At 47.0% G+C, this 27,431-nt stretch overlaps 1 protein-coding gene across 7 annotated transcripts in view; it reads left to right on the top strand.

Annotated features, from left to right (window-relative positions):
• The window catches only part of TOM1L2 (target of myb1 like 2 membrane trafficking protein), a 54,424-nt gene that overhangs the window by 4,459 nt on the left and 22,534 nt on the right, over positions 1 to 27,431 (top strand). For 4 of the 7 annotated variants that reach the window (XM_080556025.1, XM_080556020.1, XM_080556019.1 and 1 more), the window contains exons 2-8: positions 14,719 to 14,803; positions 15,235 to 15,313; positions 16,962 to 17,111; positions 21,350 to 21,484; positions 22,451 to 22,609; positions 23,386 to 23,502; positions 26,152 to 26,285. In XM_080556025.1, the coding sequence (XP_080412151.1) occupies positions 14,719 to 14,803; positions 15,235 to 15,313; positions 16,962 to 17,111; positions 21,350 to 21,484; positions 22,451 to 22,609; positions 23,386 to 23,502; positions 26,152 to 26,285 (859 nt within the window). Of the gene's footprint in view, positions 1 to 7,424; positions 8,207 to 13,091; positions 13,113 to 14,447; positions 14,591 to 14,718; positions 14,804 to 15,234; positions 15,314 to 16,961; positions 17,112 to 21,349; positions 21,485 to 22,450; positions 22,610 to 23,385; positions 23,503 to 26,151; positions 26,286 to 27,431 lie in introns of those variants that run through there. The other 3 variants (XM_080556024.1, XM_080556023.1, XM_080556022.1) reach the window with 3 other exon arrangements.

Raw genomic sequence — 27,431 nt, 5'->3', positions numbered from 1 at the left:
TTATTTTCCTTTCTTCTTAGGAAACGCTTAAGAAACCCGAAGAAAGGTCTTACGTCTTCAGATTTTTATGGGTCTTAGAATAAAAGTGGCTTCTAAATAGACGAGTTCACAACGCCGTGCAGGAGTAGAGAGATGTATTATGGGGAGCAGCCCGCCGACATCCTGTAGGAAGAATTAGCGCACGCTTTCGTGGCCCCATACACAAATTGCCTAAGTTATGTTCAGAGTAAGCTTTCTGCTGTGTTTGAGGGATGCTGCTGGGCTCCGAATTATCTCCCTTTCCGTGCACCGCTCTGCACTGAAGCAAAAAGCCCCGAGATGCTCACTGTTACTCGTACCCACTGAAGTTCTGTGCCCTGTTCAGAGGGCGGGCTTTCTCAGTGCGAGCTAGCAGTACCTTTCCTTGCTCTCCGGTGCCTGCAGCTTTTGCTGTATCAGGAAGGTGAACGTCGTCCTCGCCCACAGGGCACACAACGTGCTCTCCTCCGGGCTTCCTGAGTGCGTTTGGCTGTGCTGCTGCAGCTGCCCAGTCGTTAGCCGCCCGAGCCCACGCCGACCGTACAGAATCGCGCCCGTCGTGCGGAAGAGAGGCTGATAAAATGCCTTTAGTTTTATAATACTATTTGGATCTGCTTTCACTTCGTGGTGGTGGATTATGTTGTAAGGAAAATCTCCACGAAATGCAAAAATGGATGTCTTTGCCTTTAAAGGAGCAAATAAGTACTGAGTCAGGAATCTGGAAACTTGGAGAAACTACATATATGTGTGAAGCGGGGTAATTAGTATAATGCCATTTAATACTGGGTTCCTAAGACTGGATTTATTTTACAGGCACAAAAGGAGATTGTAGTTCGTGGAGGTATTATAGCGTGTATTTTTGAGTAATGCGGTTTTATCTCCTCCAGCGCAGCATGCTTAAACGTATATTCCATATGCTTCTCATACAAAGCTCTACGTGAGGGGTCGCAGCGTGAGGACAGCTCGTTCCCACTCTGGTACTGCTCTGCTCGTGTACGTGGCAGACTTTTGAACTGCGTGTTGAAAACATGCTTAACGAAAGCGGCGGAGTTAGAAAAGCCCCACAGACCGTTCCAGCTGCTTGCAAATTTCATCCAAAACTATTTCCACCAAAAAAAGAGAGAAGTATTATGTGTTTTCCTTAGCTGAATTAAGAGCGCTTTTAAATTAGCCTGCCTTTTCTTTTGATTTCGTAGCCTGCACTGGGTTTTTAATTCAAGGCCGGTTCCAGTGGAGGAACAGCAGAAGCTTTTGCAGAAGTTTCTCGGAGATGACCTTCGGCGGGGAGAGCCCAGCCCGGTACCTGCAGCCCTGGTGCTCTGCGGACTTGGCCTGGCGATCCCTTTCCTGGGTGATTTCCTAACGCATAGGTGATAAAAACCATACACGCTTGGAGAGAAGTGCTGTAAGAGCCCTGAAGGGTTACGGGGTGAAGCCGGGGGCCAGCCTGGGTGAGTTTTTTCCCCGTGTCGGTGTGACGGGACGGCATGGGTCAGCCAGACCTGGGCTGGGTTTTCCCATTTGCAGCCCCCTGGGGAGACACCGCTTTGCTACAGGGAGGAGACTTGTTGCTGGGTATAAAAATCCGATCTCGAGGGCCTTGTCTTCTGTATTTGCTTAGTCATTCTGCGGGCAGTTCTCCCCGGTTTTGCTCATGTGTTTCAGTTATTGTCGGTTGGAAAGGGCTCTCCTGAAGCTGATGGCTCTTGAGGGCAAAAGACTCTGGTCTAAAGGCTGTGCTCCGTCCTGGTCCCTTCCCTGTGGAGCAGGTACCTCGCTGCGGGCGAGCGTGCCTTTACGTAGCTCAAGGAGCCACATCTTCCAATTTAGAAGTACTCCTTCCTTTGCTCAGGAAAGGGATGTGCAATTAAATTCAGTCTGTTGGTGCAAGCACTGTCTTTAAACGTAAATATTCCCTCTGTGATTGTCCTGCACCTGCCAGGTTAATGCGGTGGGCCCCATAACGTAGTAACTCATTTCAGAATCAAGGATTAGGCAAGAAAACAAAAATACCTCGGCGTGTCTTCCCTGTCTGTGCTCGGGTAGCTCCTGGCGTGGTACGTATAGACTATTTACCAGTGTGTCTGCATCTCTCAGCTCAGAGGAACCCTCTGGCAGCCCGCTGTTTGCAGCACAGTCTCAGGGAGCATCAGGAGGCACGAGATGGCAAGCCACTCCGCAACGATCACCTGCTCCGGGGAAGCCTGTTGAGTCGTAGGGTTCGTTCGTAAGCCCGCGTGCTCTTTGAGAGCGAGCCAGCCTGCTCCCAGCCGGTCCTCAGCAGCCTTCTGGGTTAGATTACTTTGGGAAGGAATTCTTTGTTCAAATTCAGATCAAAGAAGCCACGTGCAGAATGAAGGCACGTGTTGGTGCTGTAAACTGTGCTTGAACCCCAAGAACTTTGCCGAGCACCAATTTCTTTTTGTAAGGAGAGAAAGACTTTGTTACCTCCCGACTGTGATCAGGAATATTGAGGATTTTGTTAATGTTGCATCCTCTGTATTTTCATAGTCTACTGCAAGAAGTGTGACAAGCTTTGTATCTGACACAAATAACAAAGAACGCACCCCTCTTGCACAGCTGAGTCAATTCAGAAAGAGTCCTTTTTTAAAATCTGGTATTTCCTGACTGCTTTTTCCCTGACTTCAGTTACATCTTAATTATAGCTTTCTGCGTTTATTTCCCTTCTGGAAGGAAAAGGACGCCCCTCCTTGCCTACACACACAGAGAGCTACCTTGAGCAGATGAAATGAATTGCAAGCTTCAGCAGCTTTGCCAGCAAATTTGGAAGGTCTTCGTTCCACGCTAGCCCTCCCAGCCAGCAGCAGTTCGTGGCTCCCCATCAGTTTGGCTTCTCAGACAGACAACTGTGTGTTTTCACAGGCAGCTTCCCGAAGTTGTATTGTTCAAAAACTTACTGCGGTACAGATTATTTATTTTTTTTTAGGTATCTGTAAGGCTCTTATTGGTAGTGCCGTCTGAAAAGGCAAGCCTGGAGGAAGTTTTTGAGTGAGGCGATGGAGAGACGAGACGGGATATTGTACACCGTCCAAAAGGGGTTCCTTGTGTAAAAGCTCCCAAGTTCCTGTTGAACTGAAGTCAAGCAGGCAACATCTTAGTCCAAGTATTTCTGTTTGGAAATCTTACATAGCACAGCAGAGATGATTGGAGTTGGTACAGGGGCCATCTGCTGGGCCCAATACAAGCGTTTTTCTCCCTTTTGCATGAATCTGGCCAGAATCGTAACTTAAGTGTTCCTGTCAGTTACCAGAGTGGTCAGGAACGTAACCAGTTAATGGGTCCAAGATTTAGGAACAGGAGAGAAAATCGATGTGCAGACCGTACCGGAATATTTATTTTATAGCGAATCTTAAAGTTGGTCTCTGCATTGTGACTAATTACTGCCTGGATGCTCTCTGGGATTGTCCTGATTGTTCCGGGGTATCATACAGGTATGAATGATAATAAGAGGATTGGCAATGAAAGGTAGGGGGTAAGCAAGATCCAGCACATATTTGGGTTTGGGGCACCCTTATCTCATGTTCAAGCCGTTGTAATAAACAGCTTGCTTTTCTTTTTTTTTTTTTTTATCTCTGAGCTGCCCTTTCTCGACTGATTTTCGGTTCTTCTAATTAGAAGGGTATTTCTGTGAAAAGAGCGATCTCACACCTTTGTGAAATTTTCCACGGGTACAAATAATGGTAAATCTGAAATCACTTATTAGGCAAGGAGTTGTTATGGCAACTGGGAGGTGGTTGGCTAAGCAGCGGGTGAGATCAGTTTTTATTTACAAGCGTAATGAGCAATTAAGTTTGAGCAGCTGTCAGACTTGGAAAGTGATTAAAGTTCAGCAAACAACCCAAATGGGTCAGCATTCGGGTCCGGGGGGTTTCTGCCCCCGCAGCTTGTTCACGTGCGGGGCTTTTGCCACTACAACTCAAAATCCCCACCTATGCCCGTAACCTGGCGTAGCCGCCGAGTGGGGAGAAAATCCTTCTTCCTGCCGGCTTCCTTAAAGGCCGTGGGGTGAGTCGTGCTGCGGCTAGCGGGGTATTTCACGTGTAGCAGACCTCAGCGTGCTGGCGTGCAGACCCAGCGCCCGGCCCTTGATGCTCGCTGGGAGAGAGCCGGCTCAGCACGTGTCGCACCTCGCCTTCCCAAACGGCACCGGTTCGCCTCTGTCGGTAGCTCGGGGAGCAACCCGCCGGGAAGAGAGAGGCTGCACGCGGTGTCCGTGAGCGTAAAACCCCAGAGAAGTTGAGAAAAGCTTGATTCACCCCAAAACAGCGGGGAACGCCCAGCAGGAGAGCAGGAGCTGGCGATGCTGGTTCCCACGGGTGTCCCAAGCAGAAGCGGTGATGCTCGCGTGGTTCCCTGGCCCTGTGCGTTGCAGGAAGGCCGTGGTAGGTTTGGTGTGTGTTGTTCCGTATCCTGTGGCTTCCTCCAGCACTGATGAGGAGCAGGCTGTAAGCAGGAGATGGGAGAGCTGCTCCCTGGCAGGTTCCTGCCAATCGTGGATGCTCGCACAATAAACAAACCACATATGTCATGCTTAAAACCTGCGTTCTCGTTCAAATTCTACCTGTCCAAGGGCCAGTGCAGTGATTTTCCAAAAGTACACTGTGGTTCTCTGATACATTTACGTTGTTTTTATCTCACAGCACCGCGCTGTCACGTACTAGAGGTGATTACAATGCAACCTGAAAGGTATTGGGATGGTTTCTGACCTAAGGAATTTACAGTTGCGTGGCTAGATCGCAGAGGTGGGTGAAGGGGGACTGATGGGAAAGTAAAAACGACAGTTTTAGAAACGGGCACGCTTGGTGTAAGCTCCTGGTATTTACGTTCTCTATTATCAGTCTTTTTCAGGCTTATCTACGGCAGTGACACAGAAGTAATGGGGCTGTAGGAACGGAGCAGAATTTTTATGGGGTTATCAGACCCCAAGAAACCCCCTTTTCTCAGCCCATACAAGACCGAACGGGGCACACGTATCTTGTTAGTGTCTGTCGTTGCCTGATTTGCACTCGGGTTTCCCGAGCAGGTCGCTTGGAAGCGTTTTGCCTCCAAGCTCGTGCAGGAATATGGAGCTTGGCTTGTCGGAGGGGGCAGCTGGCAAGGGATGGCGGCGCTGGCAGCAGCTACCCCCGCTACCCCTTTTCTACCTAGCAGAAAGCAAGCCAGCTCTCCTCGCTTCCCGCAGAGAAAACGCTTAGTGTGTTCCAGGCACCGCTCTTCAAGCCGTGGAGGTTCGGGAGGGTTTGAATGGGGTAGGAGCTGGCTGCCTCTCGCGCAGGCCTGCTGTCGTCTCGCGGAGCAGCGTGAAGGAAGGCTGCAAAATCGCAAAGCAAGCTGAAGCGTTTCACACCAGCAAACGTGAGCTGTCGGCCCTCGAAAGCTGCCGGCTTCTCACCGTCTAGTTCCCCTCCGCTCGTGGGATAACCGTGGGCTTGCAGCGGACGCAGCTCGCGCCGCCGGAGCTGTGGGTAGAGGGGTGCTGGGTGTGGGGACGCGCACGCGGAGTGGTCCCGCCGCAAGATTTGGTTAGTTCCGTTCGTAACACGTTTTAATTATCTCCTCTGAATATTTACTTTTTTAAAAAAAAAAAAAAAATCTGCCGTGGCGTGCTGCCGTTAGGGAGTAAAGTTGTTCCTGTAACCGCTGTTGTTGTAGGATTGGAAGATTTTGCCTTTTTTCCCCCTCACTAAATGTAATTAGCGTCTTCGGTTTATTTTAAGCACGTGTGAGAATGCACGCAATTGACTTCAGGAGGAACCTGTAAAAAGAGAAGAAGAATTGTAATGTGGGCGCCTGATGGATTATCTTTGCCGTGTAGTTTGTTTGCAGCAAACAACGTGTTACAAGTGAGTGGGTGGGAGGGGGAGTTTTTAAATATATGAGGATGGATTTTTAGAGTTTGCAGCTGACGTGGATTAAAAATTCTTCGACCATTTCATCCATGAAAGGCAATTAGTTTTGTTTTATGAATATGAAAAGCACGTAGCTTGTAAGTACTGTAGTGAAGTCCCAAGTGAGTTATTAGAACTTGCTTTACTCATGTAGTACAAAATTAGCCATCAAGAGCTGATAGATTTCAAATATAGCTCACTGACACGCTGATCATCCATAACTTGCCGTAGACTTCGTTTTCATCTCACCTGTAATTGCTGGGTGCCGCTGAAGTCCCGAACGGGGCAGCTGGTCACAGACCAGGACACCTCCTCGCTCTTGTGTGCCGCTGGGATTTCGAACTGTAACACGGCGCTGCCTGCAGCCCTGGGTGGTAAAACTGTCCTGTAGGATATCCTGTAGGATATCCCTTGTCCTATCTGTCACCTCCTGGAAGTGTCTTACTGTCACAGACCTTCATCTGCGTTGCGTGCACGGTATCGGTTTTTTCTGCATTTTTTTTTTTTTGCGGTAATGTTTTAAAAAGCAATTTGCAAACTTTGGGTAAGAAATTGTCGTAGCGGTGTTCGGTGTGATTGTTACAAACAGCAAATCCACCGCAATGGAGCCCTGAGGCGTACTTGCTAACAACGAGGCTGAGAAATAAACCGCCACTTTCAGCTGCCCCTTCTCTTGGATTTGTGAGTTAAGGCTGATAAAATGAATAGAGTTTTTCCGGCAGTTATTTTTTTGGCATTAGGACAAATTCAGGTATACGAATTAGGTATTTGTGGAATATCCATCCGGTCTTTCTCTATTTTTTTGGTGTGGGAGAGCCGAAGACTCAGCTGTCAACTGATTTTGTATTTCTGGTGTTGGTAACCGTGCATTATTCATTCAGTGTGGCACTGTTTTAATGCTCGAGATTCTCAGTTAAGGAACTGTCAAAGTAGCTGCCCGCAATCATCCGAAGTTCTTGGATAAATGAAAGCAGTAGAAAAATCCTTTGGCAAATGGCAGGCTAAAATCCAAGTTCTGCCTATGGCGATGACCAAATGCCGGTGTGTTTTGGTACACGGCGCTGTCTGCCTGTCCCTGGCCAGAGGAGGAGTAGGCAGGTAGGCACTGACTTGCTCAAACAGCGGCGTGCTGGCGAGTTCTCCCACGTGGAGCCATGTGGATGAGTTACAGCCGTCGCAGCCTAATTCAGAAAAAGGCAAATCCGAGGGAGAACATTTTATCATCCGCGAGCTTTTAAATTAAGCTCTTGTGCCTTTCATCCAGAGAAGAAAAATGGACGCTCCGGGCGCGGTAATGCGAGAGGAGTGGAAGTGCAGCCAAAGCCATCACCGCGCCGCTACGGCACTGCGGGGGGACCGACCGTCACGAGGAGGGACCACGGCTTTGTTGCTCCCCTGCAGTACATCACCCGGTGAACGTCTCCATCCAAATCCACTAAAAGCCATGGGTACAGAACACACGCTTTTAAGGCTGCTCTGCCGTTCCTGATTGAAGGCTTTAACGCCTCGATTTCTGCCGTGGGCAGGTGCCCGTTTGTCAGCCGCAAAGAAGCACCACGCGTTGCATCCCGCGGCTTGGCACTGAGACGGGGATCTTGCCAAGGTCACTGCTGGGAGAGGTGCAGCAGTGCGCGGTGTGGCCTGAATTTTAGGGAGAAGTGTCTGTGAATCGCGGAAATGGCTTGTTGAGCCGCTGCCGTGCGCCCTAGCTCTGGAGGACAGCTATTCACGGTCAGCGCGTAGGCTTTAATGAGGGCACGGCGCACAGGAGGAAGTTTCTGTTGTTTTTCTCAAGCTGAGAATGAGGAAGTCCGAGGGATTTCGCTTTGTTTTAAGGAAGCCGTAGTCTCTTTCCGCCATCTGTTTGGAGAGTGACTTGCGTGCACAAGTCATTCAGCGAAGCGTGCTGTCAGCAGCAACGATTTCTGCTGATGGGGGAGCTTCGCTGAGAGGGTTCGGGATAAAAGTCTTCGTTGTATAGAAACACTGACCTGCTTGGGGTCCAGACTCCAAATGCCTTTTGGGACTGTGACTAAACCCCCGTTTGTGCCTGAGATGAACGGCGTCCGAGTACAGTTACTGCCTGGAGCAGGTTGCCCTGCGGGGCCGTTTCTGTCCGATACAATGGCTGTAGTGCTGTAAGGGCAGCCTGGTCTTACAGCCTGCAGATGCATCAGGACCTATGAGATGTGATAAACTCAGCCGGTCAAACTGATACGCTCTCCTGCCTACTCTGGTAATATCATAAGGATTTCACTTTTGGTTTTCTTCTCGTTCAGGTGAGGCTCAGATACGAGAACAAAGGAAAAAATCTCTTTTGTTATACAGCACTTAATGTTTCTTTAATACGTTTTACTCCCTTCACCTTGCTTTGCTTCTGAAACTGCTGCGCAGCTATGCTCCGTTAATCGGCTGTAGATTCCTGTTCCTAAGAGGCTGAATTTCTGGGGGATGTTGAGCGATGTCTTCCCCGTAGCATATCTAAAGCACAGGAATGTTGTAACAAAACTGACAATTCCACGTGGTCTTGAAAAAGTCACAATAATTGCATATTACATATTCATATTTGCAGGTAAGTGTGAGCTGGGTTGGAGAAGCTCGGCATTCGGGCGGCAGCTTCAAAAAGAAGAAAATCTGAAAGTTAATTGGAGAAAATGACAGTTCCCAGTCTATCACCCTGCCTTCAAACGGCATTCGAGCTAAATACTCCTTATGGGTGTACGTATCCATGTCCACAGATTCTCGTTATTCTATTTTATTGTAGAGTCTGCAGTCATTACAGGCTATGATTATTCATTTATTCAGCCCCAGAAACTTTGGCAAAGGAACGACTAGAGGATAGATGACTTCATCCAAAAGAGTTTCGATGTGAGCGTCACTGAAATCAATTGAAAAATCACAGCGGTCAAAGTGGGTGACCAGTGCTGCAGCAGTACAACCCAAATCACGTTTTTCTGTAATGCCTTGCAGTTCAGATTGAGCCCGTTTGTTCTAGCTGACTGGCTTTTTCTTTGGAAGTGTGAAGCTCAGCATTTTCAGAGCAGTGTGAAATAAGGAATGTAAAAAAAAAGACTTGGAGCAGTGAGGTGGCTAATTGAAAAATGCTATTGGAGCCGCGCTTCCGTACAAAGAAACTGGCAGGTTTTTATGAGCAAGCCGCTTCAGAGTTGAGTTTTGATCTAGAATTTTCAATGATTCACATTTGGTTTTTAATAGCAGCTTTTTGGTAAAAAGGAAAAAAAAAACCCTCCTGTTGATTGCTATGATGTCTAAGTGTCTGTGACTGTCATCTTAAAAGCAAAGGTAGAGAAAGGAAGAGACTGTGAGGCCCGGGAGTACCCAAGGGCATTATTCTGGTGTATCGCTGTCTTCCAAGTGAGATGTCTTGAACTCGGAGCCATGTGAACGCCGAGGATCTTTGGTCTTCTCTTCATTTTGCTTGGACAGCTGAAATATGTCTCCGTGGTCTCTATAAATGGTCTTCCCCCAGGTCTTATTGATGGTGCCGTGCCGGTCGTTGGTGAGTTGTTGAATCCGAGAGAGGCAAATGCAGCCACAGAACATCGTGATGCTTTACAGCAAAACAGCTCTGTAAGCTGCAGCTGGGAGGAGGGGTGTTATCATCTCATTCCAGAGCTTCTCTTCCCTTGTTGAGCTAGCGTGTGTGTTTTGCATTGCTCTGCAAAACTTTTTTTGTCTTGGAAGACCTCCGCACGTTCTCTGGCAGCGTTTTGGTTCGACCTCAGCTGGTGGGCCTCGCTTCGGAGAGAGCTCTGCTGAGCTGAAGGGGTGGCAGCCAGCAGGATGGAGTAAGAACCTGCAAACACTGTGCCTTGTCCTGTTCACTGTCACGTATTACGCAGTTAACTGGAACACATCTGAGCCTTTGATTTGCTAATTTCAGCCTTGGAGCACCCCTGGTAGGCATCTGGATTATTAACAGACAAGACAAAGATTTCAGATCCGCAATCCTCTGAAATCCCAAGACCAAGGAAAAGGATGTTCTGTGCCTCTTGAACACCAAAATTCGGATACTAGCTGTCGGAGGGGAGGGGAATAATTTGAAATCGGAACTCTTGTGCTTTTGGATCGCTGTAATACTGCGCATCGAGGTGCGTGTTTCTTGCATAAACAGGAGGTGTTATTTTCTTGTGTGTAATTCTTCCCAAATGTATAAATCAAGGGTCTTTGAAGCAACATCTGGAAAAGTCTCAAGGGAGAAATCTGTGATTTCTCCGAGCACAGAGATCTGTTCATTCAGGAGGTTCCAATACGCAGACAGAAAACACAGCTCCCACATTTTCGGTTAATGCGATCTGTAGCCAGCACAACGTTTGAGTTTTGCCTTTTTCTTCGGGAGCATTATGCGGCACCGCAGCCACTTATCGATACTTCCAGATAGACCTTTCGGAGAGATTTTCACCCTGGTCGTGCCTGCTGTTATCGTTCAGGGCGAGTAGCTGTTCCCAGGGCTTCCAGCAGTCCGGTTTTCAGTCTCAGCTTTACAGACGTGCATGTGGGACGTGAGTTAACGTGTGTGGACTTAAACGTGCTCAGCTGCAATCCTGACGAGCGTCTTCAGGGTGTCTCCCTTAGCAGGCTCAGTGCGACGGTCAGAGAGGAGCATTGGAAGGGGGGGAAAGGGAAGAGCTAGGATTTCTGCTTTGTCCCATCCGTATGCAAAAAAAAGTGAGATTTCAAGAGCGTCATCAACGTTAAACGGTGATTTTGAAGCAAAAGTAGGACGGACTGCGTCTGTAAGGGCTGTGAGAGTACCTGCTTAGAGGGCAACCAGGGTTAGCGTTGCTTCGCTAGGTGGCTTTTGAGCTGGGTCCCGGCTGGGTGGTGACATTTCTGCATTTTTTTCCTGTATGTAAAGGTCCATTCCTGCCCTGCAGCCCCGCCTGTTAGGTAGCAGGTACGCGGGCACTTCAGCCTGGATTTCCTCGTGGTGACATCTGCCAGGTCGGAGCAGCCTGCTTGGGAGGAGGCTTGGCTGGGGGTGCGCGCGCTGAGGCTGCTTTCCCTGAACGCTGAGCGCCGCTGACCGGCACCTGCACGTACATGACTTCCATGCGAGCAGGGAAACGGTGATCCTGCCGTTTGGCAGCCTGTGGAAGTGTGGGCACAAGAGCTGGATCTCAGATGGGGAGTGTGAATGGAAAAAAAAAAAAAAGCACGTTTCTTCTCCTTTCCCTTGCAGACTAGAGATAAGCTGATGCGCGTGCACATGCGGTGTCCAAGGTCTGCGGCACGCTGGGCGTGGAGTGCCAGGCTGTCTCCCTTCCTACCACAGCACTCGGGCTTTAATTTCGGAAACGTGGTGGGAACTGAGAGCGTCTCGTTTCGGAGAGCATCTCCAGCTGTTGTGCTGGGGGCTCTGCGCTGTGCAATGCCAGCTCCTGGCCCCACGGCAGCGACAGCCCCAGCGTGGGAGCTCTGCTTCCCCGGGAAGCCGCGCAGGGCACCCTCAGCACCCAGGCTGGGAGCTGCCAGCCCTCGTCTTCTGCAATTAAAACCATGCCATAAACCCTTCGGTTCGGCGAGGGGAGCGGCAGGGAGGGCTCCCGCTGGGATTTTTCTTTTCCTTGTCCCACTTAACATTTCGTGCGCCGCCCTGGGATTCCTTTGGTCCTATCTCAGAGCCCTGGTGTGAACGAGTGCCATTTAGATGCCTTTTAATGAGGTTGAACTGGTGATTGTGTACAATCAGTATTTGCATGCCACTCCTTCACAGTTCTGCGCGGGTACCCAAAATGTGATTAATTTTGTCAGCCGTATCTATTTGCTGGCTGAGGAAAAGCCTCAGAGGGACGCACGGCTTCTAAAATGTCCGATAGATCCTGGACGGGTTATTGAGTATTTTTAATTTACTGCGTTTTAGATCTGCTGGGAGGGTTTCTCTTAAGGAAGAGTGCAGGCAGAGCTGTTCAGTGTTTCCTGGGCTGCAGGCATTCATCTTTGCGCGAAGCTGCGCGTATCAATCACTTTCATTAGCTGCATTTTGTTCTGGTAATGTACATAAAGCTTTATTGCTGTAGAACGTGATCTGCCTTCACCTCCGTGCCGTCCTTGCTGCTTAGCAAAACATTTTAGTTAACATTAAAGCCCCCTTAATATTCAGAGATAAAAAAAGTTGCTGCATCTGCTCTGCTGGAGAAGGTGGTCACCAAAGCTGCAAAGGATTTATGAGCAAAGGGTTGCAGAAAGAGAGATTACGCCTTAAACAGAGGGTATTCCTTAAGCTGGGCATTTGATTTATTTTCTTAATCTAAAAATATATTAACGAATTTGTGTGTTCTTGACAGCATTTGACATCAGGCAGCGACTTAGCAATATTCATCGTCTCTGGTTCTGCTATAATCACTTCTTAAAAATGATTGTGGAAAACGCTGATCCCGCACAAAGTTGCGCTAGCAGCCAATTCATTCCTTGGTCTTGTAAAGCCCATTTAGTTAAGGTTTATTTTGACAAAATGCGTACGTGGCCCTGCTCCACGGCTAAAAATTGCGCTGTGATGGAGACAGTAAGGTGCCGAGATGCTGCTGCGGCGCCGTGGGTAGCACAGGACCCGTGGTCCCCAGTGACCTCGATTCGCATTTCCCTTCAGAGATACGGGAGGGACAGAGAAATCCCCCTTTTCCCAGAAAGTTTGCTTACCTTTTTTTTAATTCTTTTTTTTTTTTTTTGCATTTCTGTTCTTTAGTTAGCATAACGTGTGGGGGAGACCGCGTGGGTTCAAGCCGCGCAGTTGTCTTTTTGGAAATTAGCTCTTTTCCCCGCGGGTAATTTTTAATTCGGAACAAGAGTCGGGAGCTAATTTTAGTCTCTTCTCCAGCGACGGAGCCCACGAGCACTTGCCATGTGTAGCGGCTCGTCCTTTGTAGCGTGCCTGACCCAGATTTGCCGCTGCGGTGCTCTCAGCTGTCACAAAGGAGTTAACCGACCGCGGGGAGGGTTCGTGTGCCGTCTGTCTGAGCAGCGTTACGTAGCCAGGAAGAGCTCCTCCAGAACCAAAGCAGAGCAGGCTGTCAGCTCTGCTTTTGCGAAGAAAGGCAGCGTGCTGCACCGAGGGAGTCCCTCTTGCCCGAGTGAACCCCGCCGGGAGGTGCTGGAGGAGCCCCAGCGCCGCAGTGGCACGGCGGGGAGCTTCGCAGCTTCCTTCGCAGCACGGCCTCGCGAGTGGTGAGCCAGGAGAGCATCCCTCGGAGGCCTTTCCCATGGCCTCTCCTCCGTTTGGGGGATAAATGGCTTCTTTTCAGCACCTTCCACTTTGGATTTTGCGCGTGCTGTCGCTGCTGCCCTCGGCGGAGCTGCTCCGGCCGCTGGTCTGCTGGGGACAAGGCACCGAAACCCGAGTTACCCAGACACGTTGCCTTCTTTCCAGATAACAGCCCGTCATTAGGGCCTGCGGGCGTCTGTGTCCTCAGTCACAGCGATAAAAATGTTAATGGAAAAAGCATTGTTGGTAAACAGAAAAAGGGGATGTGTGAAATCCTCGGAGCCTGGCGCTCTAAAACAAAATCTGCCTTGCGCTGGGGACAGATTGGGATCCGATGGGGAGACAGAAGGGTGGTTGGAGAAGATGGTACCTGCGGCTTTGTTTCTGACTTTAAATGTTTAGAAGCTTTTTCTTGGCTTATTTTACATTAGAGAGGGGGAAAAAAAGCTTTTGTTTGCACTATTTGCCTTAATTGGATACCAGGCATCTGTAGAAAACCCAGACAAGTTTGGAAGAGAAGGTCCTTTTTGGGTTAAAGCTCCCCTTTTTTTAGGTCTCTGGGGCCACAGGCATGCTTTATAGCATTTCTGTTTGCAGATCGGGTTTGAATGCTGCCATCGAGAAGTGTGAAGAATTCAGGGGATGTTCTAGGCACCACTCGACAGAAACATATTGATTTAGAAGGAAATCCCAAGGAGGAAATAGTTCTTGTCAACTGACTACTTGAAGTTACGGTTGCGCTACTCGTGCCGTCGTCTATAAATTAAACTCCCAACAGTTGGCATCTGCCACTGTCACGGTGCCCCAGGTCAGCCTTCCCCTGGAATTAAGCGCGATGCCCGAGCGCCTTACCTGCCGTGCGAGCACGGGGGACGCAGCTGGGAGCTGGGGAGGCAGGCGGATCGTGCACGGCCCCGTCCTGGAGAGGGGAATGGGGACACGGCACGGGACAGAGGGGCGCAGTGCCCAGCCCCATGGCAAGCTGATAGCGAGGGACCGTGGTACCGGAGTGAAGAGTCCCAGGCAAAAAGGGGTGCCCGTGGTTGGTACTGCGACCTGAAATGTCGCGTGCTAAATGTTCTCATGTGCGTCTTTGCCACTGAAATTCCGGGTTTCACCGAGTTCTGTCTCCAAGTCGCTCTCTTTCCCGTTGATCCATGCGGAGGTATGATGTGTTAAACCAGAGAGGAGGTCTGGTTGATGCGGGGGGGATTTTCCTTCCTCATTACAGGCCAAATCACAGCACAGCATCTGAGAAGTTTAAATTGGAATTAGCTGGCGTTTTCCTATTCTCCCAGGAATTCAGGAGTCTGAAGAACAGCCCGCATGGATGGGCTGAAGGTAGTGAGCATGTGGGAAAACTGATTGTGTCTGGAAACCTCTGTGCTGATCCCTAAACCAGGAGGGAAGGTTTGACATCACTTAGAGTCAGTGGGGAAAGGTGGGACTTTTTTTTTTTTCTTTTTCTGTATTTCTTTTACTGGATAGTTTCAGCTCAGAGTAACTGAAGATGGACTGAAGTAGCTAATCAGGTAGATGTGAAAAGATTTTTATTTTTTTTCTTTACAGAAAAGGCCACAGATGGCTCTCTGCAGAGTGAAGACTGGACACTTAACATGGAGATCTGTGACATTATCAACGAGACAGAAGAAGGGTATGCTCTATTTCAGCCTGCTTTGAAAGGCCCATGAACGGTCATCTCTCGTGTTGTACTCAGCACGTGAGGAGGTGCAGTGAGTCTGGGGCAGGTGCTCATAGTTTGCATACGAGTTGTTCGATTCTCCTCTTCCTTACGCATTTCAGAGAACTACTGTGAGACTCAGCACACTCTGAGCTAGGTCTCTGCTTGGGAGGGCTGGCATGAAAAACATCTTGTTGGATGGGGTACCAAGTTCGTGCTTCTGGGCTTCTTGTTTTCAGTAGGCGTATCTCTTCTCGCTGTGGCAATGTTATTATTTTGAGCCATTTAAATAGAGAGCTTCTCTGATACATCTCCTTCAGCATCAGAAAAGCTGTGCAGGGGAACTGATGGCTGTGAAAAGTGTGTGTGAGCTGTCTGGTTAACAAGATGTGTTTCTCCTTCAGCCCAAAGGATGCCATTCGAGCACTGAAGAAGAGGCTGAATGGAAACAAAAATTACAGAGAGGTCATGCTGGCTCTGACGGTGAGTGGAGGCAGGCTGGAATGCCTCTGAAGAGCAGATCCCTTTTCTTTGGTCATTTTGTTTTTCCTGGGACTCTCTTGAATGTGCACACTCTTTGCTTTAACAGTCACTGCTCTGCCCTTTTCCCTCCAACTGCCTCCTCGCTTCCTTGATGAGAGTTACTGGAAGCTTTGCATAGCATTTTTCTGACTCAATTGATTTCTGCTTTTGTCTGGGCTCTTATCCACCCCGAGTACTGACTGAGGAAAGTTAAGTAGCCCAAATGGGTCCGTACCCTTTGGGGCTTTCTCTTCTGCTTTCATCCCCCTACGTCCAACTGTTTCTCCACTCCAAGCCAACAGCTGTGGGCATTTCTGCAAGCGGTGATGATGAACTTGCCGTGTTTTCAGCTTCCTAAGTAGCTGATGCGCAGTTTCCTTTGTGAGTGGATCTCTGTAGGAGACTCATTAATTTATGCTGATCTAATTTCCCTCAATAAAGTGTAAATTGTATTCTGTGCATTTGCGCAGCACTGCTAAGGTGTGAGATAATTTGCCAGTGACCTTTCCTCCTGACGGCTGGAGCTGGGGTTTCCTGGGTAATGCAGCTCTCCAGAAAGCGTGGTGTTGGGCAGGCTCTGCACCGCAGCGGGCTGAGGAATGAGCAGCAGTAACTAGATGGAGTTCTGCTGCTGTGGGTAGGTGATCTGTATGATTCTTTCACAGAGCTCTTGTTGCATCTCCCTGATGAAGCGTGACTGTACTTTCTGTCTTCTTGCTATTTCCTATCCTGGATTGTCATTTTGACAGATTACCAAGGACCAAACCACGAGATTATCCACTGCACAGGAAAGAGCAAAATTCATCAGGAATGAGTCCGTGTCATCAGGGCTGATGAAAGTAGCTGAAGTAGCAGAGTAATTACAGAGTCCTCAGATAGAGAGTTGCAGCGGTTATTAGGCATGGCTGTGAGGAGAAGTGACGCATTGGATTTATCTCCATGCTAATCATGTTCTTCAGAGAAAAATCAACAGCTGTTCCTCCATGGCAGTTGAATGGCAAGTGGAACGTGCCTCTAGCTAGGTTGCAGGGGGAAAATGTGTCAAAGTATAACCTGCCAGAGCATTCACAAGGGAGTGTTTTGAATGAGTGAAGATCATTCACCTGAATTCCCAACCCGAAAACATGACTTGTAGCTCAGAGCAACTGGATCCAGCTGTGCCCCAGGTACATAGACAATGGTGGAGTGTCACAGCGTGGTAATATCTCACAGTGACAGGATGTCCTCTGTCTTACCTGCTCTTGGTGCGATGCTCTGTATTTAGCTGCTGAGCTGTGCCAGTTGGAAAGTTCTGCTTAGAAGAGGAAAAAACTTTGTGTCTTTACCTTGAAAACAGGCAAAGGTGGATCACAAAAGTGCCCGGTGTATTATTGATAGGTGAGCTGCATGAAAATGTGTGTGCAGAGAAGGAAGCTTTTTGGCAATATTGGGGGAAAAAAGTTGAAGAACTGAGAATATAAGACTAAATTTTCCTCCACCTTTTCTCTCTCTTATCAAAAGATTTAAAACAAACAAACAAAAAACAAAATCAGAAACCAACCACATAACTGCTGTGTTTGATCAAGCTTTGCTCCAACAATGAATGTTGTTTTTTTTTGTGTGTGTGTAGGTGTTGGAGACCTGTGTGAAGAACTGTGGCCATCGCTTTCACGTTTTAGTGGCAAACCGTGACTTCATAGATGGCGTTCTGGTGAAAATCATCTCGCCCAAGAATAATCCCCCCACTATTGTACAGGATAAAGTACTAGCGCTGATTCAGGTACACAGCTTGTCTCTGCTTCCATATGTCGCTGCCTGGAATAAGGACTGTCTGCTTCAGTGCTACGCATCGCTAAACATGCTGTCATCATTAAAAAATGTAGCAAGTTTTTTACATGTAAAAACAAACAATATATCCAGATTGGCAGGGAAGAGCAGACATGCACATGCACAGAAATTGTATCCAAGGAGAAACGTCTGGATTCTAGTTAGAGAGATAGCACTCTACTCTAAAACAAGAGGACTTAATAAAAGATAAGTGGATGGCTTTGCAATTTAACAGGCAAATCTAGGAGCCGGAGACCTGCTTCTGTGATGGGCTTGTCATCTGAGGCCAGGAAATTTTAGAAGACGATCGTGCTTTTGCTGTTAGTTGAAAAACACTTGCCTTTCTGTGTCTGTTCCCCTGAATATAAAATAGAGCCATTCCTCTCCTTCACGAAGTATTCTGAATTCCTTTTAAAGATGGCTACAGGAAAGTAAACGATCATATCGGAGATAAAATGTTTTTGGTGTCCCTTCTCTGGTTATTCTGCAGTATAAGCGTGCTGTCAGATCCTTGTCTGCAGCAGGGACGTTCAGGCATAGGCCTGCCTGCCACTTTTCCTTCTGTGCAGCATAACAATAAACAGCCATGTTAATTCCACAAGCCATTAGCAACACATGAGGAAACATTGGTGCCTGCCTGGAGGAAATTTCACAATTATAGGAAGCTTTATCACTAAGCTCCTACAGGCTATTGCATACAGCAGAGATTAAAAGGCACTGCATATTTAAAATTATATAAACCTGCTGCAATGTTTCTTGGGGGATGGTATTTACAAACACACAGCATAGTTTTCCAAATATACTTCGGATTTTTGTGGCAAAGCACGCAGTTGAATTTCTGCTGGTTTATTTGTTGTTTGCATACACAGGCAGGACATTGTTAGAGCATGACAATGTAAATAAGTGATTTCCAAAGAGGAAACAGTCTGGGTGGGGAAACAAGGTGGGCATTTCACTGGGGCACGTGGGGTCCCTCTATTTCTGGTCTCTGATCTCAATGTTGCGCTATTATAAGGAAAAAAAAAAAAAAGCCTTAATGAAATCATTAAAAGTAATTCTTGTGCATCTGACTGAGCCCTCAGGCTCCTGTCTGCTTGGGTGGGAGAGCTGGTGCGTGTGGAGACTGGGCGGTGATGGCCAATGCTGTCCCATAAGGAGAAGTTGTGTTCTTGTTTCCGTACTGGTTGCTCTTCTACACTGCTTTAGAGGATGTCGGTTGCTCTGAGTCCTGGGTTTATGTGGGCTGCAAGGTATTAATGGAACTAAGATGGAGGTGTTTATAGCATAACCAGAAAGCCCCAGTCCTTGCCTCAGTGCATTAAGCAGAGCTTTATCTCAGCAGACTTAGTGCAGCAGAGCTAAAAACCTCACCGTGTCCGGGAATTAAATGTCTTTTGGTACAAAAAGCCTGGGAATTATGAAAGTTGCCTGTGGGTGGGTCTCATCTGCCCTACGGACATGTGCACCCGGAGTGTCCGATATGTCATGACCACTTTGCTCTTTCGAGTTCCCTGCAGTTGGAGTTGCCTCTGTTCCAGGGGGGCTGATCTCTTCTCAGCTCTGCTCCACTAACATTACATTTATCCCCTTCTGGAGGCTTTTTACAATTTGATATCAGGGAATTAATGTGAAGAGAAATGAGAGGATTAATAACACAGACTTGGAAGCATGGAAAAAGGCTGTACAAACAGCACAAGTCTTCAGCCATATAGCTCTTGTACTCCCGGGCCTTTCCCTAGCAAGAGTAGATAAAGCTCCATGCAATTTCTTATCTAGAGACTTGCCTGTTTTGAGACATTGGGCATCTTGTGTCTCACTTTCCCAACCCATTTCCCAGTGTATACGAATTAGCATGTATTAGATAATGCTTATCCTTCTTCTTCACCTTGCTCAAAGGCCTCTATTCCTCACTGCTGTGCCCCTGCTGAGAGCTGCCGTATCACCTCAGAGTCCCCACCACCTAGCTGCCGCCTCGCTGGGCATCAAAGATGAAGCTTGGGGAGATCTTTAGTGGCATGGCAAATTTTGAGTGTCTGAGACTGGAAATGCGGTCTTGTGATGGCACTGATTCGGAAGCCAGATTTGCAGTGTATTTAATTAACCTTTTTGGGCACACAGAGTGCCAAGTGGGGCCTAGACAGCAGCATCCTGAAGCGCCTATCTTCGATCGTCTGGCCCGAAGTCTCCGAAGGTCTCAGATCTCAGTTTCAATCTCACCTCTGTCATACGCTTCTTTGGACAATGGCAAGCCTCCTAAGCTCTCTGTGTAGCTCCTTATCTGTAAAGCAGAGCTAATATTACTTCTGCCTCGTTGAATTGTAAGCTGTCTGGGACAGGGATTGTCTAACAACGTGTGTAGGCAGCGCTTAGGACAATGGTGCCCAGTCCTGGTTGTGACCTCCAAGAGACGTGTAGGTACAGATAACGTCCCCAGCTCAGGCAGATGAAAAGTACAAATGAAAGTGTCTCCTTTCTCTGGCGAAGAGTTGTAGGAGAGGTAACATGTTAGAAAGGTAGAGTGCAGATGAAGTGAGTTCTGCCCTTAATGCCCAGGGAAACGGGGGATGCATTAGTACATCCTCCTGGGCCAGCAAGCCTCGTGAAACGAGGGAGCAGGCTTTTGCCTCTAAGTTTCTTTTGAGTGACGATTAAATAAAACATCCCCTGCCGAACATTTTTCGCTCTTACTTGCAAATAGAGTTGAAGTGGGGAGCACCGTTATGGAGAAGCAACATTCAGATGACTCCTGACATAAATTGATAATGCAGAGTCGGTGCGAGAGCAGAGGTACCTGCACAGTGAATGTCTCTGTGATAATTAGGGACGGTTTTGAAGGTCAGTTCCAAGAAAACTGAATGCCTCATTGCAGTCTGAGCTGGTTTCCATGGCTCACATGGGGCTGTTTGGACTTGCACTGCATCAGAACAGTAGATGCCATTAATTTACTCGAGCAAAGCTGGGAAGCAAACCCAGAATTGTTAGCTTGCAAGTGATAATAGGTTGTCTCCTGAGTACATAGGGTAGGAAATGCTCTTTCTTAGAATTGAACAAAATACAAATGCACATTAAAAGTTAATATTATTTCTTATCTTGTTTTGCTACCTTTGATTTCTCTCCTCTTCAGTATGAAACGTGGTTAAAAACAGCTTTTAAAATAAAAATAGTCAAAGAACTGGTGTAAAAGGGATGACTAAATGAATTAAGTTTGGAGCCCACACACGTCTCTCAGTAGTTCTGGAGCCAGCTACTCTACCTCACATATGTGGGGGAACACTTCATTTTTAATTGAGTCATGATATTGCAGTTTTTCCGTCCCCTAAATTGTTAATACCTGGCAAATTTCCAGCAAAAAAAAAAAAAATGAAAGGGGGTAGACTCTTACAAGATATTATGTTCTTAACAGCTTCGTGAGTGCAGGAGGCTGGCTGGCGAAGAGAAACACTTAGTGCTCCCGGTGAAGGAAAAGCTCAAATATGAATTGAAGTCTTTGTAGACACGAGAGGGCTCAAGCGGGAGAGATATTATGAGTGTTCTGGCTGTGGGAAATTCTCCCTTTAAGCTTGCTCTTTCTGACACTCCGGGGTGTCTTAGTGTTGGATATGCTCCGTAAGAATACGGGCTTCATTAGTTCTGCTGCTCGTGGCACTGCGTGTTTCACGATATACGAACCTCAGAAGCAACCCTTTATATTTAGGTTTGGTCCAAATAAAATACTGACAAAAACTTGCCAGCTGTGTTTTTTTCTTCCTCGATAGATGAGGATGTTTCACAAAATAAATTAAGGTTGTGTAGGATTGCCATGTGACTTCATAAATTTTGCCTAGATCAATTTAATCTTTCACACAGGCTTTCTTTGGTGGTTCATTGGCCACAGAATATGAAGAAAAGATCAGCATGCAATCAGTGCTAAGGAGAGGAGCTTGGAAGAGGCTTTCACTTGCATTTATAGATTCTGATGAAGCAGGGTTATACGAAGCTAATGTGCTCTGGGTTTCTGTCTGGGTTACATTCATATGAAGTGTGTACGTGACTGTCTTGGTAACATTTGTAGGATCTTTCAGATCAGGTTTAATGATTACAGCTTCCCTTTGAGGCTGAAATATGTGAAAGCTTTTGTAGTTGGTACCCGAGGTCAGGATGTATCAGGAACTTCACTGGGAAGGTTTATGGATAATCCCTCGTGTTTTCCAGGCTTGGGCTGATGCCTTTCGAAGTAGCCCTGATTTAACTGGAGTAGTGCATATTTATGAAGAACTCAAGAGGAAAGGCATAGAGTTTCCCATGGCAGATCTTGATGCTTTATCTCCAATCCACACGCCACAGAGGGTAAGCTGCAGCATTGCAATGCCGGGGGCATTTTCCAGAGACGTGTAGATAGCTGGGTAACTGTTCTTCTTTCTCCTGTTTACCTGAATTTGGCTTATTTTCTCACTTCTGAAAAGACCTCTTTACAGTGAAGGGGCATGTAAGAGAAGCATAATGCAGCTGCATTTTGACTGGCTGATAAACTAATGGGATCTCCTCCCTCGAGTCAAACATCAATCTGAAAAGAGTTTTGAGGTTTGTACGCTTGTCTCGCACCACAAACCCACCAGATAAATGCAGCTCATTTGCTCAAATAGAGAGCAGAAGGGCATGTGATTCAGATTTGCTTCATTTTCTCAGTACTCTACTTGTTTCTGTTGGTGATAAGCCTGAACCAAAGCCTGTCTGTCTTTTAAAGGTGTGCAGAGTCCGAATCTCCCACTGATCCCATGGTAACATGAGGTCTTTATACCTTTGAACAGTTAGGTCTGTAAAGTTGACAAAACTACTGCTAGTAAGTAACTTTATGATCACAGGTGTTCTGATTATTCACCCTGAGAAGTTAATGAGTCTTTGAAGTGGTAAATGCAGATGATCAGGACAGAAAGATTGCAATCCTTGTGTCAAGATCAATTAAATCCAGTATCTATTTATCACGTCGTCTTTTGTAAGCCTGCAGTTTAGTTCCCGGTTTCAAATTATTCACAATTATTTATCTTTAGCTCTTGTTTTTATGTTTCTTCTCACTTTTATTGTAGAGATAAATTGACTTAAATGCATGTGGGTTGGGTCAAAAAATACAGGCGTACGTTTTTGTTGCAGCTGTCTGTATATGGGCTGGCCCGCCAGTCTGTTTTCATGACTACACTGACCTTTTCCACAAGGTACAATTATGTTCTATATTTGAACGTATCTGGCCTGAGGTTGCTGACAAAGCAAGTGCCGTCACAATTCAGCTTTTGAACTCTTGTCTTTCTGATGTGGCAGAGTGTTCCCGAAGTTGATCCTGCAGCAAATATGCACAACTCACAGTCTCAGCAAAGGATGAGCACCAGTTCTTACTCGTCAACTTCTCCAACGGCGTATTCTGCTCCTCAGGCTCCAGCTCTGAATGTGACTGGTCCCATCACTGCTAACTCGGAACAGGTATTGGGATGATTATTCTTTTGAGTGAGACTAAGCAGATCAAATTAAAAGCTAGTTTGCAGAGGAACTCTCGTTTTTAACTCTTCTGGCTTTGACTGCCTCTTAGGTCTGGTTCTACTTAGTAATCTTTCCTCCTGTTGTGCTGTAAAATCTAGGGTTATTTGTACATGTGGCCTCCTAATGGCAGCAGTTATGAAACCTCACGGTCTCCACCAATCGACGCTGCAGTTGTGCTGTAGGTAAACAGTTACTCCCCCTAGCCCCACGCCTTCAGAGGCACAGAATGTCTTGCAGATGCTGTAAGTTTTTCTAATAAGGACTTAAGCCTGCATGCCTAAGACCCTAGCAAATGCCCTAATATAAGATCAGCTTTTCTCTGTGCAAAAATGGTAACTTTAGAGCCAAAGATCATGCTCAAAAGTTGTATATCTTTCCCCATGTTAGAGTGAGACACGCAAGGTATACTGCAACCAAAATCTGTTTTTAGCTGCTGTTTTCAATTACTTCCCTTCCACACGAGCATAGCACATCTGGCTTTGTTGTGATAGTGACCAGTCCTACGAAGTTCTTTTCTTTTTCTGTTGCTTTTTCTAAAACTGTCTCCTGGGTAAAAGTTTTTTTTGCCTTTAACTTTTTTTTCCCCTCCAGTAGAATACCCAGAGCTTCAGATATTAAGTCAGACAGAACCAGATGTATCACAAAGTCAGTTCTTGAAAATCATCTGCTTAAAACCACAGGACTATGTAGCATCTTGCTGTCTTTTTACCCCAAAATAGATTGCCCGGCTGCGCAGCGAACTGGATATTGTTCGTGGGAATACAAAAGTGATGTCTGAAATGCTGACAGAAATGGTACCTGGACAGGAGGATTCCTCAGACCTTGAGTTACTCCAGGTAATGGCTTCCTAGCAGATATGATTCTGATCCCTTCCGTGCTTGAGTGTTTTTTGAGGGGGTGGCTTTTGTTGTAGTTCACTTCAATGCCTTGGCTTGCTTGGTTTATATAATGGATTTGGGCTGTGCTTGACCCCAGTTAGTCTCATCACTTGATGTTCTTCATTTATTAAAGCTTCTAGTGACAAGGATTTCCTGACTTCCCTTGAAACCTACTCCAGTGCCTTCTTGTCCATGTAGCTAGATTTTTTTTCCTAATGTTGAACATAAAGTCTTCTTTACCACAACACAGCCTAGAATTGCCATAGGCTCAGTAAGCACTGGGCGTTTCTGCTGCTTTCAAGTCCTCTGTCATCACTCATGCGATGGTAAAGCATTTCCAGTCACTGCAGGAAAAAACACTCCGTATTTCCAGCTGGACTAAATATTGCCAAGGGTTTGTGGATTCTCTGCATCTCGAAATATATGAACTCTCTCTCCAGATGTGCTGTAGCTTCTCCTGAAGGCGGTGGCTTAAGGCAGGAGCTCAGCTGAAGTTTCCTGCTGTCCAGAGGGTTTGACGGGGTACCCAGAAGAGTTTTATTTCCTGGAAAGTCTCAGTCCAGAGCTGTATGTATTATCTCAGAAAACTGTATTAGTTGAGCTCGTGGGTCAAGCTTCATATCTGCTTCCCCAGGCCGGTGGTAGCGGGGTGCCCTTGGCTGACGAACAAATGCAGCACAGATGAGGAATACTGTGATCTCGCATTCCAGCTGCTGCTCTTAACGTGGTATTTGCCTTTCCATAGCTTCCGAAATAGGCTGCTGTTTTGATCCTCCAGCAGGGAGGATGGGCTCCCACAATAGTACATTTGGAGGGAGGCAGGGAATAGCTCTGTGTGATACATCAGAGCTTGAAATCGATCCAAAAGCCGGTCTCTCCCATGCAGCGGTATTGTGTGTTTGTCTCAGAGCCATGATGGCATCTGATGAGAGGCTTTGCAATAAAGAGCCTTTCAGTTACTGCCCGTTTGGGTTGGACTGCTCAAAGCAAAAGAAGCTTCCAGGAAACCATGACAGACCAAAACAGTGTAGAACAGTTTGCTTACATTCAGAAATAACTACTAACATCTTGACAGCGTAACCTTACGGCATAGCTCTAAGGTTAAAGAACTTGATCATAAAATGGAGCGACAGCAGCGATTCTTTATTCCAACCGGTTCCCTTCGACTGATGCATCCTAAATCTGAATCACAGAGCTGGTGAGAACCCGTTTTTGATGACAAAGGATGGTTAGTCTTTTGAAAGCCGTGAGCCTGGTGCTGTATGCAAGGGCTCCTTGCTTTGAGGTTTATATAGCCATCCTCCTTAAATAATTCCTGACATTTTCTCCAACAATCAAATGTAAACAGCTTGCTAGAGAGCCAGCTCTGAGCAGAATAGATAGGTACTGTCAGCCCTCTCGGAAAGGCAGCAAACAAACCTCTGAAATGTCACAATCTGCTTCTAAAGTGATGGGATCAAAACTGACATTGGAGAACACATTCTTCAAGCTGTTAAGGCAGCTGGATTGCACTAGGTGAAATTTATCCAGAGCTTAGGATGTCAGACCAAGCAAGGAAAACAAACACATTTTTGCTTTCATCCCGAAGGTTGTGTACCAACAAGTCATCCTTGTTTAGTGCTGAATTTTTGCTCTGAAGTGGAGCTGGGGGGGCGGGAGATGACGAAGGGACATGCTTTAGTTGAAATGTCAGTGCTTATTGAAGTAAAACCGTGGGTCTAGTCAGTGGCGCCGTGCCATATGTCACGTTTCTTCTTGTAGTTCCTCCTCGACATACCAGTCAGTTTTGACCTTTGGTCTCGAGGCCTTTCAGACCAACAGGGGTAAAAAATTCTGCTAAGTAATTGGTGATCAAAGAGATGTCCTGGACGCAGGAGAACTCCTTCAGGCAAACTCAAGCCCAGGTTTCTTGGCATGAGAGACTTCTAAAATAAATCCCCTTACTCTATATTCTTTAAAATGTTCTTCTGAAATTTCCCACTGCCTTTTTGCCATCTCTTGCCTGTGGACTCGCTCAGTTGATGGGAGTGTTTCTGGGTACGGTTCAGTTCCGAGTGAGGTGCTCATCTTTTCATGCTCCTGCTCCTTGCTGTGTGTTCGCCCTCATCTTCTCAGTACGTGGCAAGTTCTGCGTCCCCAGCCCTTCTCTTCCTGCTGTGTAGCACACATTTAGCTACCTGTGCTAGCCCTGATGAACTTTTTTCCCCACTTGCTCCACCGCGTGCATCGTTTAGTTTTTGAGGATGATGCTGTCAAAAAGAGCAGATGGAGTTTTCGTTGGAAACTCTCTTCTGGAAAGCTGTTGTATTACCGTGTTTTATTCTTAAAACAGATCACTAAAGTACAGTTATTTATTTTCTGAAGTGCTCAGAGTTAAAGAAGAATCAGGATGTTGAATTGTAAATAGGCTCTCAAGGTTTTATGCCATCGTCTCTTGAAGGGCATGTTTGATTAGATGTGCTTTTGGGTGACATTTAATCATGCAAAGATAGACTTGTCTTAGTGTTTCTCAGCTGGGGGATATGTTTGGCTGTGAACAGACCTCAACTAAATCTACTTACTGCTAGCTGCTTATCAGAATGTGTGTGCACAATGCATTCCTCCTAGGAACTGAACCGAACCTGTAGAGCTATGCAGCAGAGAATTGTGGAGCTTATCTCACGAGTGTCCAATGAAGAAGTCACAGAGGAGCTGCTGCATGTGAATGATGATTTAAATAACGTCTTCCTCAGATACGAAAGGTGAGGCGCCTTTTCTGTCAACTGTTTACGTTTGTTCTGGGATTTCATTCAGCGGTTAAAGAGGTCAGTTGATGGAGATGGCCAGCTGGGCCAATGGTCCAGCATAACAAAATGCAGAGAGCCAAACCACAGAAAGCATTTACAAAATCCTACTGTTGTCTTTTATGGTAACATTCCTGTTTCAATTGTTGCTTTAAATCCTATGTTGTTTTTTTTTTTTTGTACTTGCAATTGAATTTTCGCAGGGAATGTCTGTAAAATGCAGGGCAGCTTTGTGCAAAACTCTTTGAACTAGCGGAGGCTTGAGTCCGTAAGTCCCTGCTGGGTGGTGCTGCACGAATGTAGGAGCCTTGGGACTGAAAATAGCACAACCCCGGTTGCTGGTTCCACTTGCTAGCTTAGGCTCTGCACAAATGCTTGTGCTGCTTCCTGGCTCAGGGAGGCTCCTGTGAGCTCTCTCTGCCTTCTGATCTCTGAGCTTCCTACTTTCAGTCCCGGTGCAGGGGGAGCTGCCTGATGCGGGCACAGCCTCCATGCGGGTAAGGCTTTTGTTTTTAAAGAACGCTGAAAATCTTGAAAAAGCCCGGCTTGCGCAGAGCCGAGGTTTTTGAAGAGCTGATCTGCAGGCATCATCCCCAGGGGCGGGACTTGGGTCAGAGGACTTTCAGCATGTCAGACAAAGGCGCTGTCAGCCACATCTGCTGCAGGAGGTGACACGTGATGCAGCAGTCTTGGGAAAGTTTAATCTTCCCCGTAATGACAGGCCTGGGGAGTGAGGCACTAAAGAGTACCCTTTGTTCCTTGTTCTTAGCACAGGGCTTTGTTTCTCAAGCCTTTAAAAATAAATTAGACTCCAGATCTGTGAATCTGTGCTGTCACGGCAGAGGCTGGAAAGAAGGCTCTGTGGCCTCAATTCTGTCTTTGATTTAGCCCTTCAGAGGAGATCGGGGCAAACTTTGAAACAAATGCGGGCTTTTTATGTGCGTTGGTGTGTGTTTCATGCACGAGCGTAATTCTACGAGGGGCAGAGTGTAACTGTCACTGAGGCTTAGTTTGGTCACCCGTAATATTTTTTCCACCTTCCTCCATCTGCAGCTTTGCTGCCTGTAGCCAAAGTGTTCGTAATCGTTGTAGACTGAAAGGTGA

Source organism: Anser brachyrhynchus (assembly GCF_964034855.1).
Source record: "Anser brachyrhynchus genome assembly, chromosome: 15".
NCBI lineage: Eukaryota > Metazoa > Chordata > Aves > Anseriformes > Anatidae > Anser > Anser brachyrhynchus.
This window is presented reverse-complemented; position numbering and strand designations above follow the sequence as displayed.